Source organism: Archocentrus centrarchus, chromosome 6, assembly GCF_007364275.1.
Source record: "Archocentrus centrarchus isolate MPI-CPG fArcCen1 chromosome 6, fArcCen1, whole genome shotgun sequence".
NCBI lineage: Eukaryota > Metazoa > Chordata > Actinopteri > Cichliformes > Cichlidae > Archocentrus > Archocentrus centrarchus.
The window spans coordinates 17,009,606-17,023,636 of NC_044351.1; the positions used below are offsets into that span (position 1 = coordinate 17,009,606).

Consider the following 14,031-nt stretch of genomic DNA (forward strand, 5'->3'; position numbering starts at 1 on the left):
GATGTTGAATACTGAACTGCACTGATGGCAGTTTTGGGGACTTTAGAATCCAGAAAAGTAACATCAGTAAGATTTGTGTTGCCTGAGCATATTAAACCCATGTGACTTTATTAGTAACCATTTCCTCTTTCCTTCTAACTAGCTTCTTTCTCCTTTTCTTCATTTGCTGCATTCTGTGTGAACAACACTTAAATGTTAAGAGTTAAGTGCCTGAATAAAGAGGATCTGTCTCACAGGTTTTTAGCAGACTCTGGAGAGCAGCTGGAGAACTTGCTGCAGTTGCCCACCAAGGAGCTCATCACAAGGGCAGTCTTCTAACCGAGACCTCAACATGAGTTTAAACTATCAAGTGTTTGACCATTACGCCACTTACAGTTAGACCAACTCAGTCTGTGTCACTACTTGTAGCAAAGGGTTTGATTTTGGAGGTGAAGAGCTCAGCATGATCAGGTCAGCTACAGTACAGTTTCATGGAAACCTTCACTATATTGCACATTATTGCACATTATTAAGTCATGATTAAGATTTCTATACCATAACAGAATGTATGTTGTGTAAAACACAGCAGGCCATATGCAAGAACCAGTCATATGAACCGAACTGTTAATGTACTTTAATGGAATATCTCCTATATTCTAATATCCAGATTTTGAGAGCAGTTTCAATCAATCTCTCCTGTGTTCCAGTGGTACATTGTGGTCCCTAATACAAGTTTTTCCTGTTAAAGTCCAGCTTATCAGTCAGAAAACCTTTTTTCAAACACATTAGCACAGAGCAACACAACTGTAGTGATCAAAGAAACAATACATTTACACACTAGTGTGTGGATCATCCCATTTCTAGTATGATTAAACAAGTTTTCACTTTTGTGTAAAGGGGGTGGCACACCCAGGTGGAAAAACCTTCAGTTTTTTTATGTTTCACACGTGGAATAATTTCCATCCAGTGTCATGTCGGCCGGTGGAAAAGGACCCAGGTGCAGAGGCAACAGTTCACAGGAAACAAGGTTTATTCATAAAAACAGATATAACAAAACAGGCGAGGGTTGAGAATAATCTGGCAAGCACAGAGAATCTGAAAAGAGAAAGCAAACAGGATCAGGCAGGAACTGATTAGATGAAAAGGTGATCGTCCGGGGGGGCTTACTCAGGAACTCAGGTTTAATGACTGGTCTGGGACGTGGCTGGCGGAGTGAATCAGAGCCGAGGAGGTCCGAGGGTCATGCAGGTGGAAGCGGGAGAGCAGGTGGCTGAGAAGATGGGCTCCAGCGTGGTGGAGGCTGGTTTCACCGCTCCGAGGGAAGGTGATGCTAAACGGGCTGAGATGATGAAGCAACATTAACAACAGAGTGAATAACGAGTAAGCAAGAGTGTCTTTCCAAAATGCAAAGCAGCCTGGTTTACCACAGGGAGGTAGAACAATCTGGCGGCGAGTAGGCGTCTCAGCTCGTCCTAAATACTCTTGACCTTGACCACCAGGAACAGGCGTGCGCCCAGGTGACGCTGTGACAGGAAACAGCTACCTGCCCCAACGGATCATGTGGAACACAGACACTCCCACAAACCATGCATGACGCCATGACCCATGACAATTAGAAGAAGATTCCACTTTTGTGTAAAGGGCGTGACACACCCAGTTCGACAAAGCATTCAGTTTTTATCAGTTTGACACATTCCACAGTTTGATTTCTGACTCTGTGAATCCTTCAACAAGTTTTTTCAGTTGTTTCTTTCATCCAGTTCAGTTAAATAAACCTACAAAGCTGATGCTCCAGACCTCAAACTAACCTAATGTAATGCTGCTTTTGACCCACAAAATAGTTTTGAGCTCTGCTTGTTGGTAAGAAGATGTTTGTAATCATATACACTCCTGATCAAAATCTTAAGACCAGTTAAAAAATTGCAAGAATTTGCATTTTGCACTATTGGATCTTAAGAAGGTTCTAAGTAGAGCTTCACAATGCTAAAAGAAGAAATCGGTGCAAGAGACAAAAACTTTTGAGCAGGGAATGTATTGAAAACTGCATTTACACTCAAACATGGGGGGTTTTCATTAGTTGTTATTTATAATCATCAAAATTAAAAGAAACAAACATTTGAAATATATCAATCTATGTGTAATGAATGAATATAATATACAAGTTTCACTTTTTGAATGGAATTACTGAAATAAATTAGCTTTTTCATGATATTCTAATTTTATGACCAGCACCTGTATATAGAAATGATATGGCATTATGTTGAACCATCATGCCATACATTCAGATGCAAATAAACATTTAAAGGACATTTGTGAGTAAATTCAGAGCACTGTATTGTGTTATGCGACCTTAACGCTTACTCCTTTTTCTACAGCAACTGCACATCCTAGAAATTCCATCCTCTGAAGAGTGGTGGTTGCATTGACATGTCAGCATGTTTCTGAATGTAAGAAACATACTGAACTTAGAGGGAACAAACAAGATAAAGCATTGATCCAATACCAATATCAGTGTTGGTATCAATACTATCAGTATTTGGATCAATCCACCCACCTCTACTCCCCGCAGCCATCTGAAAAGCTGAGTGACTCATAACTGATGAGCTGTGTGTTTTTCAGTGATTCGAACTTTAAGACTTTTCATCCATTAAAATCAACGCATGCTTGCACATGGATCTGAATATACACAGATCTCAGTAGACACACACGCACGCACGCACGCACACACACACGTCTGAATGCAATTGTTGCTTCAGTGACTGCAACATTAAATGTGAAAATGAGGCGGGCTTAAATCTGTATCTGAGCTCCATGAATATGAAGTGTGAATAAATATTAAATTATTTCAGTAGTGTGGTTGTGGATATGACCATCACAAACAATAAAATCTAATGCTGTCATCTTAAACCCTCGCTCGGTTATAAGATACTGTTAATAGACACACCCACGGCTGCCATCATGTAACAAGACCATCCCCTCATCTATCACTGTCTGTACACACTGAATGTCTGTACTTTTGCCATCTCTGATAGACTATTATTTTTGGTGCTGTCACATTATAGTAACATGTTGATGGTTGGAGGGGCCCCTGTGAATTTTTGCCTTGGGCCCCAAAAAAACTAGAACTGCCAGTGGCTGTTGGCAAAACAAAAAGTTAAAAGTTATGAACAGTACCTACCCCTCTGTCTGTATGAGGGACCACAGCCCAGCAAAAGCTCTGTCTTTTTTTCTTTGCGAGTGTCTGCAGCCTTTCTTTGTGTTCACCGGCAGCTTTTGTATCGATGATCGCTCCTCCGTGCATCACGCGGGTGTTGGTAATCATCAGTTAACCCAGTCCCAATCACTTCAGCAAGAGGGGATGCTACACCTCTCATCTGTTTGTTCCAGTAATACAATCTAAAACGGCGTTATAAAACAAGTGAAAGCAGTGCTTTATGCTGTAAATCATTGATGTAGATCATTTGATTATTCAGTACATAATTTTATATGTCTCGACCTTTGGCATTGTGTCTGGGCTCCTCCCCGTCACCCCTTTTTATACCAGTGCTCTCTCTTCATCAGGACATCTTAGAGATAAACATGCTGGTCTTGATAGTGTGCGCAGCTTTGATTTTAGGTGGCCTTTTACTCCGCCATCCTTACTTCTTCCAGGATGTCCAATATGTGCTCTCTAAAATAAAGGTAAGGCGCTTCATCTTAAAGTGCATGCAGACCAATTACTTAATCCTGGACCGGTTTTTAGACTTGGTGAAGACGCAGCCGCACAAGCCTTTCATTTATTTTAAAGATGAAACGTTCACGTACCAGGATGCAGATCTCCTGAGCAACAAAGCCGCCAGAGCGCTTTTGCAGTCTGGATGCGTAAAAGAAAGTGACACGGTGGCGCTGTTCCTGGAGAACCAGCCGATGTTCCTGTGGCTCTGGCTGGCTTTGATGAAGATTGGATGTTCCGGGACTTTGCTCAACAACAACATCAGGTCCAAGTCTCTGTTACACTGCCTCAACTGCAGCGGAGCCAAAACTCTGGTAGCAGCTGAAGGTAGGATCTGCATGTATGTCTGCTTTGTTAAATCGTGGACAAAGTACAGAACACATTTATTGAACACTCAGTAATCAAATAAATTCATAAATAAATAATTTGACATCAAACTAGAGTGGCATGTAAAAATCCAAAGTTTGCACAGTGTGTCAGTCAAAGGTCACTTTCCAGTAATACACTGTAAAACCTAAAAGTATATCTTAATAAAAGAAGTAAGTTCATTTAACTTAATCTGCTGAAAAAGTCAGAGCCACTCATTCCCATAAATTAAATAGAATTAAAAATGAATTGTTGAAGTTCTAACTCAGTTGTTTTGAGTACACCTAAATTTGTTGAGTATTTTAAGCTGTGGTAATATATTTCCAGTTAGCTCCACTGACTGATTTACAGAAAATTCACTATTTTAACAAATGTTTGTATAGGTACATTTGTAGAGTTAAAAAAAAAAAAAGGGGGACTCAGGAGTGCCTAATTGTCTCAGTGGAAGAGCAGGTGACCACGCATGCCACGTGTAGGTGCCGACAGTGCAGGTTCGCATCTGGTCCTGCGTGACTTCCTTGTCTCTCTTCACTGCTGACAAATAAAGTGAAGAGAGACAGTGTCTGCATGCCATATTTCAGATATCTTCAGTTCTACCAAAAAGACTTGTCTCTTGCAAAGACTTCACAGAGTGAAACAAATAAAGATTAAAATACAAATGTTAATAAAAACTAATCTAGTCCACCTCTTCAGGAAGATGTTATATTTTGTCTTTTTTTTTTTTTTTTTTTTTTTTTACCATAAATCAATCTTGAACCTCGGATTTATCTAGAGCCTCTTCGAAGGGGACAAATCCCTGTGTTAGTAATCAGTAACTAAACAGATGAGGAGCATGTAAAGCATTAACAGCATTGACAAGGTAATAGTTCATATATTGTAGGTATACTTTTCCATTGGGAGACTTGTTGGCTTGCCTCCCTTCCAGGACATTTTGATTGTGAAATCAGGTAAAATGTCAATTCAAAAGTAATTTATAATAATCTATAATGCAGCGAGGCTCACTGATATTTCAAATGTTGAAACATTCAAACAACTTTTCTCATGTAATATTATTCCTGCTGAGTTTGTTTTGGAATAACTTTTAGGAATCGTTTACATCTCAGCTATGTTATTGAGGCAGAGTGAAAACAGGAAAAAGAGACAACATTGTCTTTAAAGAGACTTACAGTCCTTTGAAAAATGAAGTGCACCTTCCACTTCAACAGGAATTTAAGAGGGTAAGAAGTAGCAGGTGCTGTTAATCATATGCACTTGATTAACTGATCAGTGTTCAAAAGACAAAGCAAAGGTTTTGTCAGGTGGTAATTTGGAGCATTCAGATGTGTGTTATCACAATGCCACAATCTTCCCAGGAGTGAACATCCCAGCAAATGCCCCCCAGACGGTGCAATGCTCAGAGAAACTGCAAAAAACCCGAGAGTCCAATTAGAAAAAGACTGAACGATCTGTCCGTCAGCTAAAGCTTGGCCCAGATTTGTTCATGCAACAGAATGGCTGATAAAGAAAACGATCAAGGTGGTCCAATGATCCAGTCAAAGTCCAGGCCCCAACCCAACCGAGATGCTATGGCGGGGCCTTAAGAGATCTGTGCATCAATGAATGCCTCCAAAGCTCAATGAACTGAAGTAACTTTGTAAAGAAGAGCAGGTCAAAATTCCTCCACAATGTGAGAGACTGATAAAGTCATACAGAAAATGATTTCTTTAACAGTTATTCTTATTAAAGTTGGTTCTATAATAATGGGATGTACTTCACTTTTCACAGGACTGCATTCTGCTCCTTTCAAGCTCCACATCTTTATTCTTGGACATTTCTAGAGTAGCTTCAAGATTCAAGATAGTTAGGGCCGGATCAGGTGACCGAACCATCCCTTAGTTATGCTGCTATAGGCCTAGGCTGCTGGTGTGTGTGTGTTCCCATAATGCACCGTTTCTTTTCATTCACCCTATTTACTTTATACTTCACTCTGTATTTAATCTCTGGCTCTCTTCCACAGCATGTTTTGTCCTGTCTCTCTCCCCTCAGCCCCAACCGGTCACGGCAGATGACTGCCCCTCCCTGAGCCTGGTTCTCCCGGAGGTTTTTCCTGTTAAAAGGGAGTTTTTCCTTCCCACTGTCGCCAAATGCTTGCTCATAAGGGGTCTTTCTGACTGTTGGGTTTTCTCTGTTAAGAACCTTGGTGTCATATTTGACCAACATCTGAATTTTGAATTTCACATCTCAGTGCTCATTCAGTCTAGTTTTCTTCACCTCAGAAATATTGCAAAAATCAAAATCCTTCATTTTCTCCTGCCTTGATTATTGTAACTCACTTTTTTTTTGGCCACAGCAGCTTTTGTTGAAAGTGTAGATACAGGAAATGGGGGAAGCACACACAGGCAAGTTGGCGACAGGCCGCGACTTGAACCCACGCCACATGCAGCACAAGATGGCATATGCACATGGTCACCTGCACCACCACTGAGCCACCCGGGTGCCCCTTGTAGCTCACTTTTTACGTGGATATCTCAGTCCTTCATAGCTTGTCTCCAGTTGGTGCAGAATGCAACAGCAAGACTGCTAACAAAAACTAGCCAACATTCACATATCATACCTATTCTTGCAGCGCTTCACTGGCTTCTAGTGAAATTCAGAATCTACTTTAAAATTCTATTATTATCATATAAAGTGCTATATGGACAGGCCCCTGCTAATATATCAGAGCTATTGAGACCTTATTACTGCAGCCGGCCTGTAACCAGAGGCAATTGTGCTTTTGAGGTTTTGGCACCCAAACTTTGGAACAGCCTTCCTCATAAAACCAGGTTGGCTGATTCTGTGATTCATTTTAAAAGATTGCTGAAAATACATATTTATAGATTAGTGTTCCCTTAATCTTTTTCACCTAATTTTTGGCTATAGTATACAACTATTTGTGTATATGTTGGAATGAAATTGTGACCATATGATTGATGATGTGTCTGTACATTTATCTATATATGCGAAGCACTTTGTAACTCTGTGTTTTGAAAAGTGCAATACAAATAATATTTTTATTATTCCTAAAATCTCCACTTATGTAAGTAGCCCAGGAGGTTTTCTACGTGCTATTGCTGCAAACACGTTAATCTAACATTTCAAATACACAACTTTTACTTGTGCTCAAGTATTTGTTCATTTTTGTCTTTTTACTTAAAGGATCTAAGCACCTCTTTCACCACTGATATCCTACAATGCTGCCAGAGAAGATATAGTTGAAGATTATTAAAGTGCAGGAGCATCCTACCTATGTCTGTTTTTCCTCTAGAGTTACTGGATGCAGTGAAGGAGGTCCTGCCCCATTTGCTCGAACAGCAGGTCACTGTTTTCATCTTAACTGACAGATGCAAAACTGCAGGTGTGCAGAGCTTCAAAGACAAAATGAATGAGGCTTCCTCTGAGCCTCTACCCAAAGTGTTAAGGTCACATGTGACACTGCAGAGTCCAGCAGTCTATATATACACCTCAGGGACAACAGGTAAACTACTTCAGGTGCTGAGATTCACCATTCATTAGTAAAAGAAACAGTTGACTCACTACCTGGGCCTTTGGCTTTTCTTTAACAGGTCTTCCTAAAGCAGCTGTGGTCACTCATAGCAAACTGTGGAGCTTGTCTTTATTTCTGGCTATGTCAGGAGTGGACTCCAAAGATGTGATTTATGATAGCCTCCCTCTTTATCACAGCACCGGCCTGCTTGTCTTCACTGGGGCCATTGAGAGGGGTATGCACTCTTTTGTTTTTTTTATTATTACACCAGTCAGACATTGGTAAATATTGCATTTCATTACCCTGCCCACCAGTAGGTAGAGGGAAGTTACATTTTCAGTTGCAGTCTGTCTGTCCGTTAGCAGGATAACTTGGAAAATTATGACTTAGATGAAATTTGATTAAACTTTGGTAGCGTAGTATCAGCACATAGAAAATTTGGGGTGGGCCAGCTATGCGCTCTATTGAGCGCCCTTCAATTTGGGTACTGTTATAGCTGTGGATTAATATGCACTTACACTCACCAACCACCCCATACTATCAACTGAAGTCAGAGGTAAAGCCAAGTACAGTGAACCCTCGTTATAACGCACTTCACCTCTCGCTGCCTCACTGTTTCACGGATTTTTTAGTGCAGTTTTTTATGCTTTTTTTTTTTCTTTTTTTTTTAACAGTGTATGAACGCGCATCGTGTTCTGCGTCCTGATTGGCTGTCAATCAATCTCCTCCGTCCCTCGTCTCTGTCCAGCACAGAATGTGTTCGGCTTGAAAACAGGTTTTGATCTTTGGTTTCGTTCTATAGTACTGTATAATAATTGTAAAAAATAAAGCTGACTACTTCACGGATTTCGCCTATCGCGGGTTATTTTTGGAATGTAACCCCCGCGATAAACGAGGGTTCACTGTACTTAGTTTGTGGAGAGCAGATTACAGTGTTTAACGATTACAGTTTGAATCAAAAACAGAAGAACTTGACTGATGCAGGAATGGACATCTGAACCTTTGCTAGCAAAGTTAAAAAAGCAAAAATAACTTTTTACCAAGATTTACACATCCAGGGATGCAACAGTCAAGATGAGCTTTGATTTCCAACAAAACTGCAAGATTAGGGAGGATCTGGCAGCAATGCACTCAGTGAAAGGGACGACAACAGAGAGTGATCTGTTCATTAAGGTAACTGCATGTTTGGGGCTGAAATAGGATAAACTGGCAGGTGTTCCAACTGATGGTTGTCCAAATCTGACAGGGAAAAATGTTGGACTTTTGAAACGGAGCAAGAAATGAACCCTGAACTGAAATTGGTATTTTTGCACAAGATGTTGTGCAAGTCAGTGCTAAAAATTAACCACATTGTTGATATTGTAACTAAAATAGTTAACTTCATCAGGGCAAGAGCACTGACTTTTTGTTGTACTTCTGATTCACTTTAAATCAGCATCACTGCTGGATTTTTACACATAAGGAGACATGCTCAGAAGATGTTGGTTGTATTTGGATCTACTTCATATGTGAACAAATATTCTCAGTGATGAAGTTTAATAAATCCCGTTACAGATCCTCTCAGTGATAATCACCTGCCTGCTGTCCTTCACATTTCCATTTCAGACATTCACCCTGACTTTAACGGACTTGTTCAAGGCCAAAGCAGACTAGATTTCTCTCACTGAACAAAGAAATGAAAAAAGAACTGGAGATGAAGAATTAAACTACAGTTACAGCACTTTGCATAAAGTTAAACATCTAAGAACAGGTTTGATCCTGGTCATTAGCAAAGTTAGAACCACAAGGACAGAATACGCCTCTGACCAGTCAATCAGCTGTAACTCTATCTACTGCAAGTGAAAACTAGGTAGCAGCAGATGTCGTGACACCTGAAGCTTTCAGTGTTTTCAATTACATCCAATTTAAATTCAGTCTTGATTTACATGAGCAGATTTGGTGCTATCAATGAAGAGCTGACGGACCATTTTGAAACAGCTTCTCTATTTATTGTTCATAGCAGCATGGTGTAAACAGAACTGAGCAAACATATAGTGCAGTTCTTCTTCATGAAAATGAAGGAACAAGTTATCTGGTACAAACAGTGTCGGCTGATTCATATGTTTCTTGTAATTTGTTGACAAAGGAAAAATAGCGACTGCTGCCATTGCTACTCTTGAAAGTGTGCTGTTATCTGTTGCTGTGTGCAGGTATTCCTGTTGTTTTGAGGAGTAAATTTTCTACTTCTCAGTTCTGGGACGACTGTAGAAAATATAACGTCACTGTTATACAGTACATAGGAGAAATTATGCGTTATCTCTGCAACACCCCACAGGTTTGTACCAACATAACATCAATATTAATGCTACTGTCACACACAGAAACGTTACAAAAACAGCAAACAAATTCATGTTTCTTATTTTCTCTTCAAACAGAAACTCAGTGATAAAAACCACAAAGTCAGACTTGCAATAGGCAACGGGATGAGAGCAGATGTTTGGAGGGACTTTGTAAGACGGTTTGGAGACATTCAAATCAGAGAATTTTACGGATTGACAGAGGGGAACTTTGGTCTTTTGAATTATAGCGGCAAGGTGGGAGCTATTGGGCGAGACACCTTCCTGAACAAGGTAAAAGTCCATGTTTGAGTCCACATTAAGAAGGAAAACCTGTCACTCAGTAAGCAGTGTTCCAGCTTTTTTCTTTTAAATTTGCAGTGGCTTTTTCCATATGCTGTGATCAAATATGATATAGACAAAGGAGAGCCTTTGAGGGATTCATCTGGTTTCTGCATAGAGGCTGCCAAAGGTCTGTTGCCACTGGAGATGCTTATAACACTGATGATGGTTATTATTTTTTTTTTTCTGTCCATTTTTTGTTGTTGTTTTATTTCTAAAGTTCTCACCCATGCATCTTTATAAATGCTCAAAACAGTTTCTGTGCTTTCCTAATTCTACAGATTGTTTGCTCAGCCACAGTGTACTTCACAACGCACAAAGTGGATGTTTAAAAGACTCAATAATATGACGTCTTTACAACAATGTCATGTATGCTGCCTTTAAATGTAACAGCCCCAAAGATTATTTCTTTCATAATTAATTTGATCAGGTGAACCTGGACTTCTGGTGACTAAAATAACAGCAAAATCTCCATTTGTTGGTTATGCGAGAGACTTGCAGCAAACTGAGAACAAGAAGCTGCATAATGTCTTCAAGAAAGGTGATCTGTACTTCAACACCGGCGACCTGCTGCACATCGATGAGGATAATTTCATTTATTTCAATGATCGTGTTGGAGACACGTTCAGGTGAGTTCATCTTTTGAATTGAAGCTTAAAAATCGGAGTTCACACAAAGCACTAAAAAAACTTTTGACAGATGGAAAGGAGAGAACGTAGCTACAGCTGAGGTGGCTGACATCCTCACGCTGGCTGACTGCATTAAAGAGGCCAATGTTTATGGAGTCAAAGTGCCAGGTAAATGTTGCTTTCTGCTGCACTTGTTGCCAAAAACAATAACAAGATGTTCAAGAAGACACTGTGTTCTAACAAAGTACGCCACAGTTAATAAAACCAAACTTTCAATAAATGGGTAACTTTTAGCTGGAAGATAATATTAAAAACCTCAGCAAATTTTGAATCTTTACGTATTGGTGTATTTATTCAAAAATATGGACAGTATCTGTATTCTGTTCTCTTGTATTGTTTATCTTAAGAAAACTGCAAATCTGACTCTTTAAATTATGTTTTTATTAAGATAGAAATTCTCAGATATTCTGAATTACCAGTTTTTAAAAGTATTGCCAGGAATCATGAAACCTACTTTCTCAGTGGTGTTTGGACTTTGTAGATCAGTTGAAGTTATTGTGGTGGCCATGCACCTTGACTGAGATATTTTACTTCAGTACACAAGGTTTTTAACATTAGACAAAGAGTTTAAAACACAGCATGATAACACACCTCACATGCTTTCTTAAATACACAGTCAGGTTAAAAGAAAGTGCACCTGCTTTCACTTCGAAGGTGTTGACCTCAGGAGATGATAAGAACCAAATGAAAGATCATCTTATCCTTTACGAGGTTCTAAAATTACTTAAATAGAACAGCAGATGAACAACAACACACTGCATACTACACTGTCATTATTTATTTTACAAAAACTAACTGAAAATGTGTCAGCCTCCCTGTTTCTCTTCCTTGACAGCCGCCCTTCCACTAAGAACATTTCTGATGAGGCTTCAGTGAACAGTAGATGGATCAACTGAAGGGCCAGATGCATCTCTCAGATCCTGTGTAGGGTGCTTTGATGGATTCTTTCAGATACTGTTCATCTGCTGTAGAGAGTTCTTTTTTAGGCCTGCCACGTCTTCTTTTAACCTCCATTTGTCCACATTCCTCAGATTTTTTTTTCCCAAGGATACACTGCATATCATGTCGTGGATATGGCTCTGTGGAAATCACCTTGTTGGTGCAAAAATACTATTTTATTCCTGTTAAATTGTGTTATCTTTGGTATTTTTTGTAGATTCAACTAAAGAAATGGGAACAAATGATGCATTTTTGCAACAGGCTGTCAGTAACAAAGTGCCTAAAGATAAAGTTTCTAATTGGTTCTTTGCCATGTTGTTTATGTGTAGGCACAACACTGGTTCATACCTTGAGTCGGTGCCTTTTTTTATGCTTGAATGATTCATAGGACAGTACTAAGCAGCGTAACAGACAAAAAACATTCCTCTGAAAATGAGTGAAAAAGCAGCCAATGTCCAAAGAAAAAGCCTGGAGAACCATTGGTCATGACCACTTTTTAAAATGGCAAGAAAGTCACAATATGAAGAAATGATGGGTGGCTTGAGACTTTTGCACAATACTGCACGCAGGCTGGAAAACACCTGCTTTTAATTAGTAACTGAACTTCAGTTAACTGCTGTTTTGTGATTATTTAACTTTTGTTATCAGGTCAGGAGGGAACAGCTGGGATGGCTGCTGTTACTTTAAGAGAAGGACTGAAGTTTGACTCCACAGCTGTTTATAACCATGTTGAGAACTTCCTGCCGACCTACGCCAGGCCACGCTTTATCAGGATTCAAGCAAGTTTACTCCAGTTTTACAAATGCATTTGTGCTTTAGCCTTTTTGTTGCCAACATGATTTGTTTCGTCCACTGGTAATTAGTTGTACTGTGATTTTTATTGCAGGTGTCACTGGATGCTACAGGAACATTCAAGCTAATAAAGATGAAACTGGTGGAGCAGGGCTTCAACCCAAATGAAATAACAGACCGGCTCTACTTTCTGAATGAAAAAGAGAAGAATTACACTCCACTCACACCAGATGTATTTGATTCAGTTATAGCAGGAAACATCAAAATCTAATTTTAAAGTACAAAAAAAATCTACCTTTTCACATGTTAGCAGATCATTTTAATGGCAGTGTGTGGCACATTTGGCTGCACATTTTAATGACATGGTATAAATGTCTTTTCCTTCATAATTTTATTGATGACAGACAACAGTCAGTGGAGCTGATCAGATTCTGATTTTTTTATTTATGTATTTATTTTTACAAATTTTCAAAACATTCAAGAAATGAAATGCTGATGTTTAACTTTGCTACTCCTTCCTTATTTGTTGGCAAATTCTTCTGTATCTTACTATGAGTATTCATTGGGCAAAAGGCTACAGAATATTGTGGACAGATTTTAAATGTTTTACTTTTTTTTTTTTTTTCACAAAGTTTTGCAATTTGTAAACAACAAAAGAGTAAGTATCAGGCCCATAATGGCTGACCTACAGCCAAATTAGTTTCCATTCCAATATATCACATATTGTGCAAGTAAAACATTTGACAGCAGAGCTCTGTAGGCCAACAGGTCTCTTATTTTATCTGGGATTTCATGCACACAGCCGAAATGATTTTTCCTCCTCGGGTATTGTGTTTGAGCTTGATGAACCGAGCTGTGAGTGCAGTGATTGTTTCACTCAATGAATTTTTCCAGTTGAGTAAACTGATTGCTGTGGACTTCCTCACTGCATTGCATTCTGGTCCATGTAGACTTTTGGTAGTGCAAGAGCGATCATATCTTTCCGTCATTCATTTGCTGTTCTGCCCTCTTTATGGCAGGATGATTTTAAGATTTTTTTTAAATGTACAATGTAGTGGAAAATTTGTGTTTCACCTGATTTAATCTCTGTGACTGTCTTGCAAGAATTGATTTCTATGTATGAAAAGGGTGTGTGTGTGAAGATAGAAAGCAATTAATTGTAAGGTTTGTTTGAGATTATTAGATACATGAAGGTGGGAGGAAAACTCCTCTCAGCTGGACTAGGCAGACTGTATCCACACATGAGTAAAATGAAGTATTATTTCTCCTTTTCAGTATCAATGCTGGTGTGAAGACTGTGTTGTATTGATCCGTTTGCAGACGGTTCTTTCAGTAAATTTCAGAGAATCAGTTTGGGTTCAGTGCTCAATTTTTCCCACAACATACAATTTG

The 14,031-nt window shown here is 39.3% G+C and overlaps 1 protein-coding gene across 1 annotated transcript; it reads left to right on the forward strand.

Moving 5' to 3' along the window:
- The first annotated feature begins 3,502 nt into the window (after nucleotides 1–3,502).
- LOC115781813 (very long-chain acyl-CoA synthetase-like) lies at nucleotides 3,503–12,923 on the forward strand. The gene is made up of 10 exons (XM_030731678.1): nucleotides 3,503–4,018; nucleotides 7,344–7,553; nucleotides 7,642–7,797; nucleotides 9,752–9,876; nucleotides 9,977–10,171; nucleotides 10,259–10,349; nucleotides 10,650–10,848; nucleotides 10,919–11,016; nucleotides 12,496–12,626; nucleotides 12,734–12,923. Exons 1-10 carry the CDS (start codon nucleotides 3,559–3,561, stop codon nucleotides 12,908–12,910), a joined length of 1,842 nt encoding a protein of 613 aa, XP_030587538.1. The 5' UTR covers nucleotides 3,503–3,558; the 3' UTR covers nucleotides 12,911–12,923.
- Nucleotides 12,924–14,031: the final 1,108 nt, after the last annotated feature.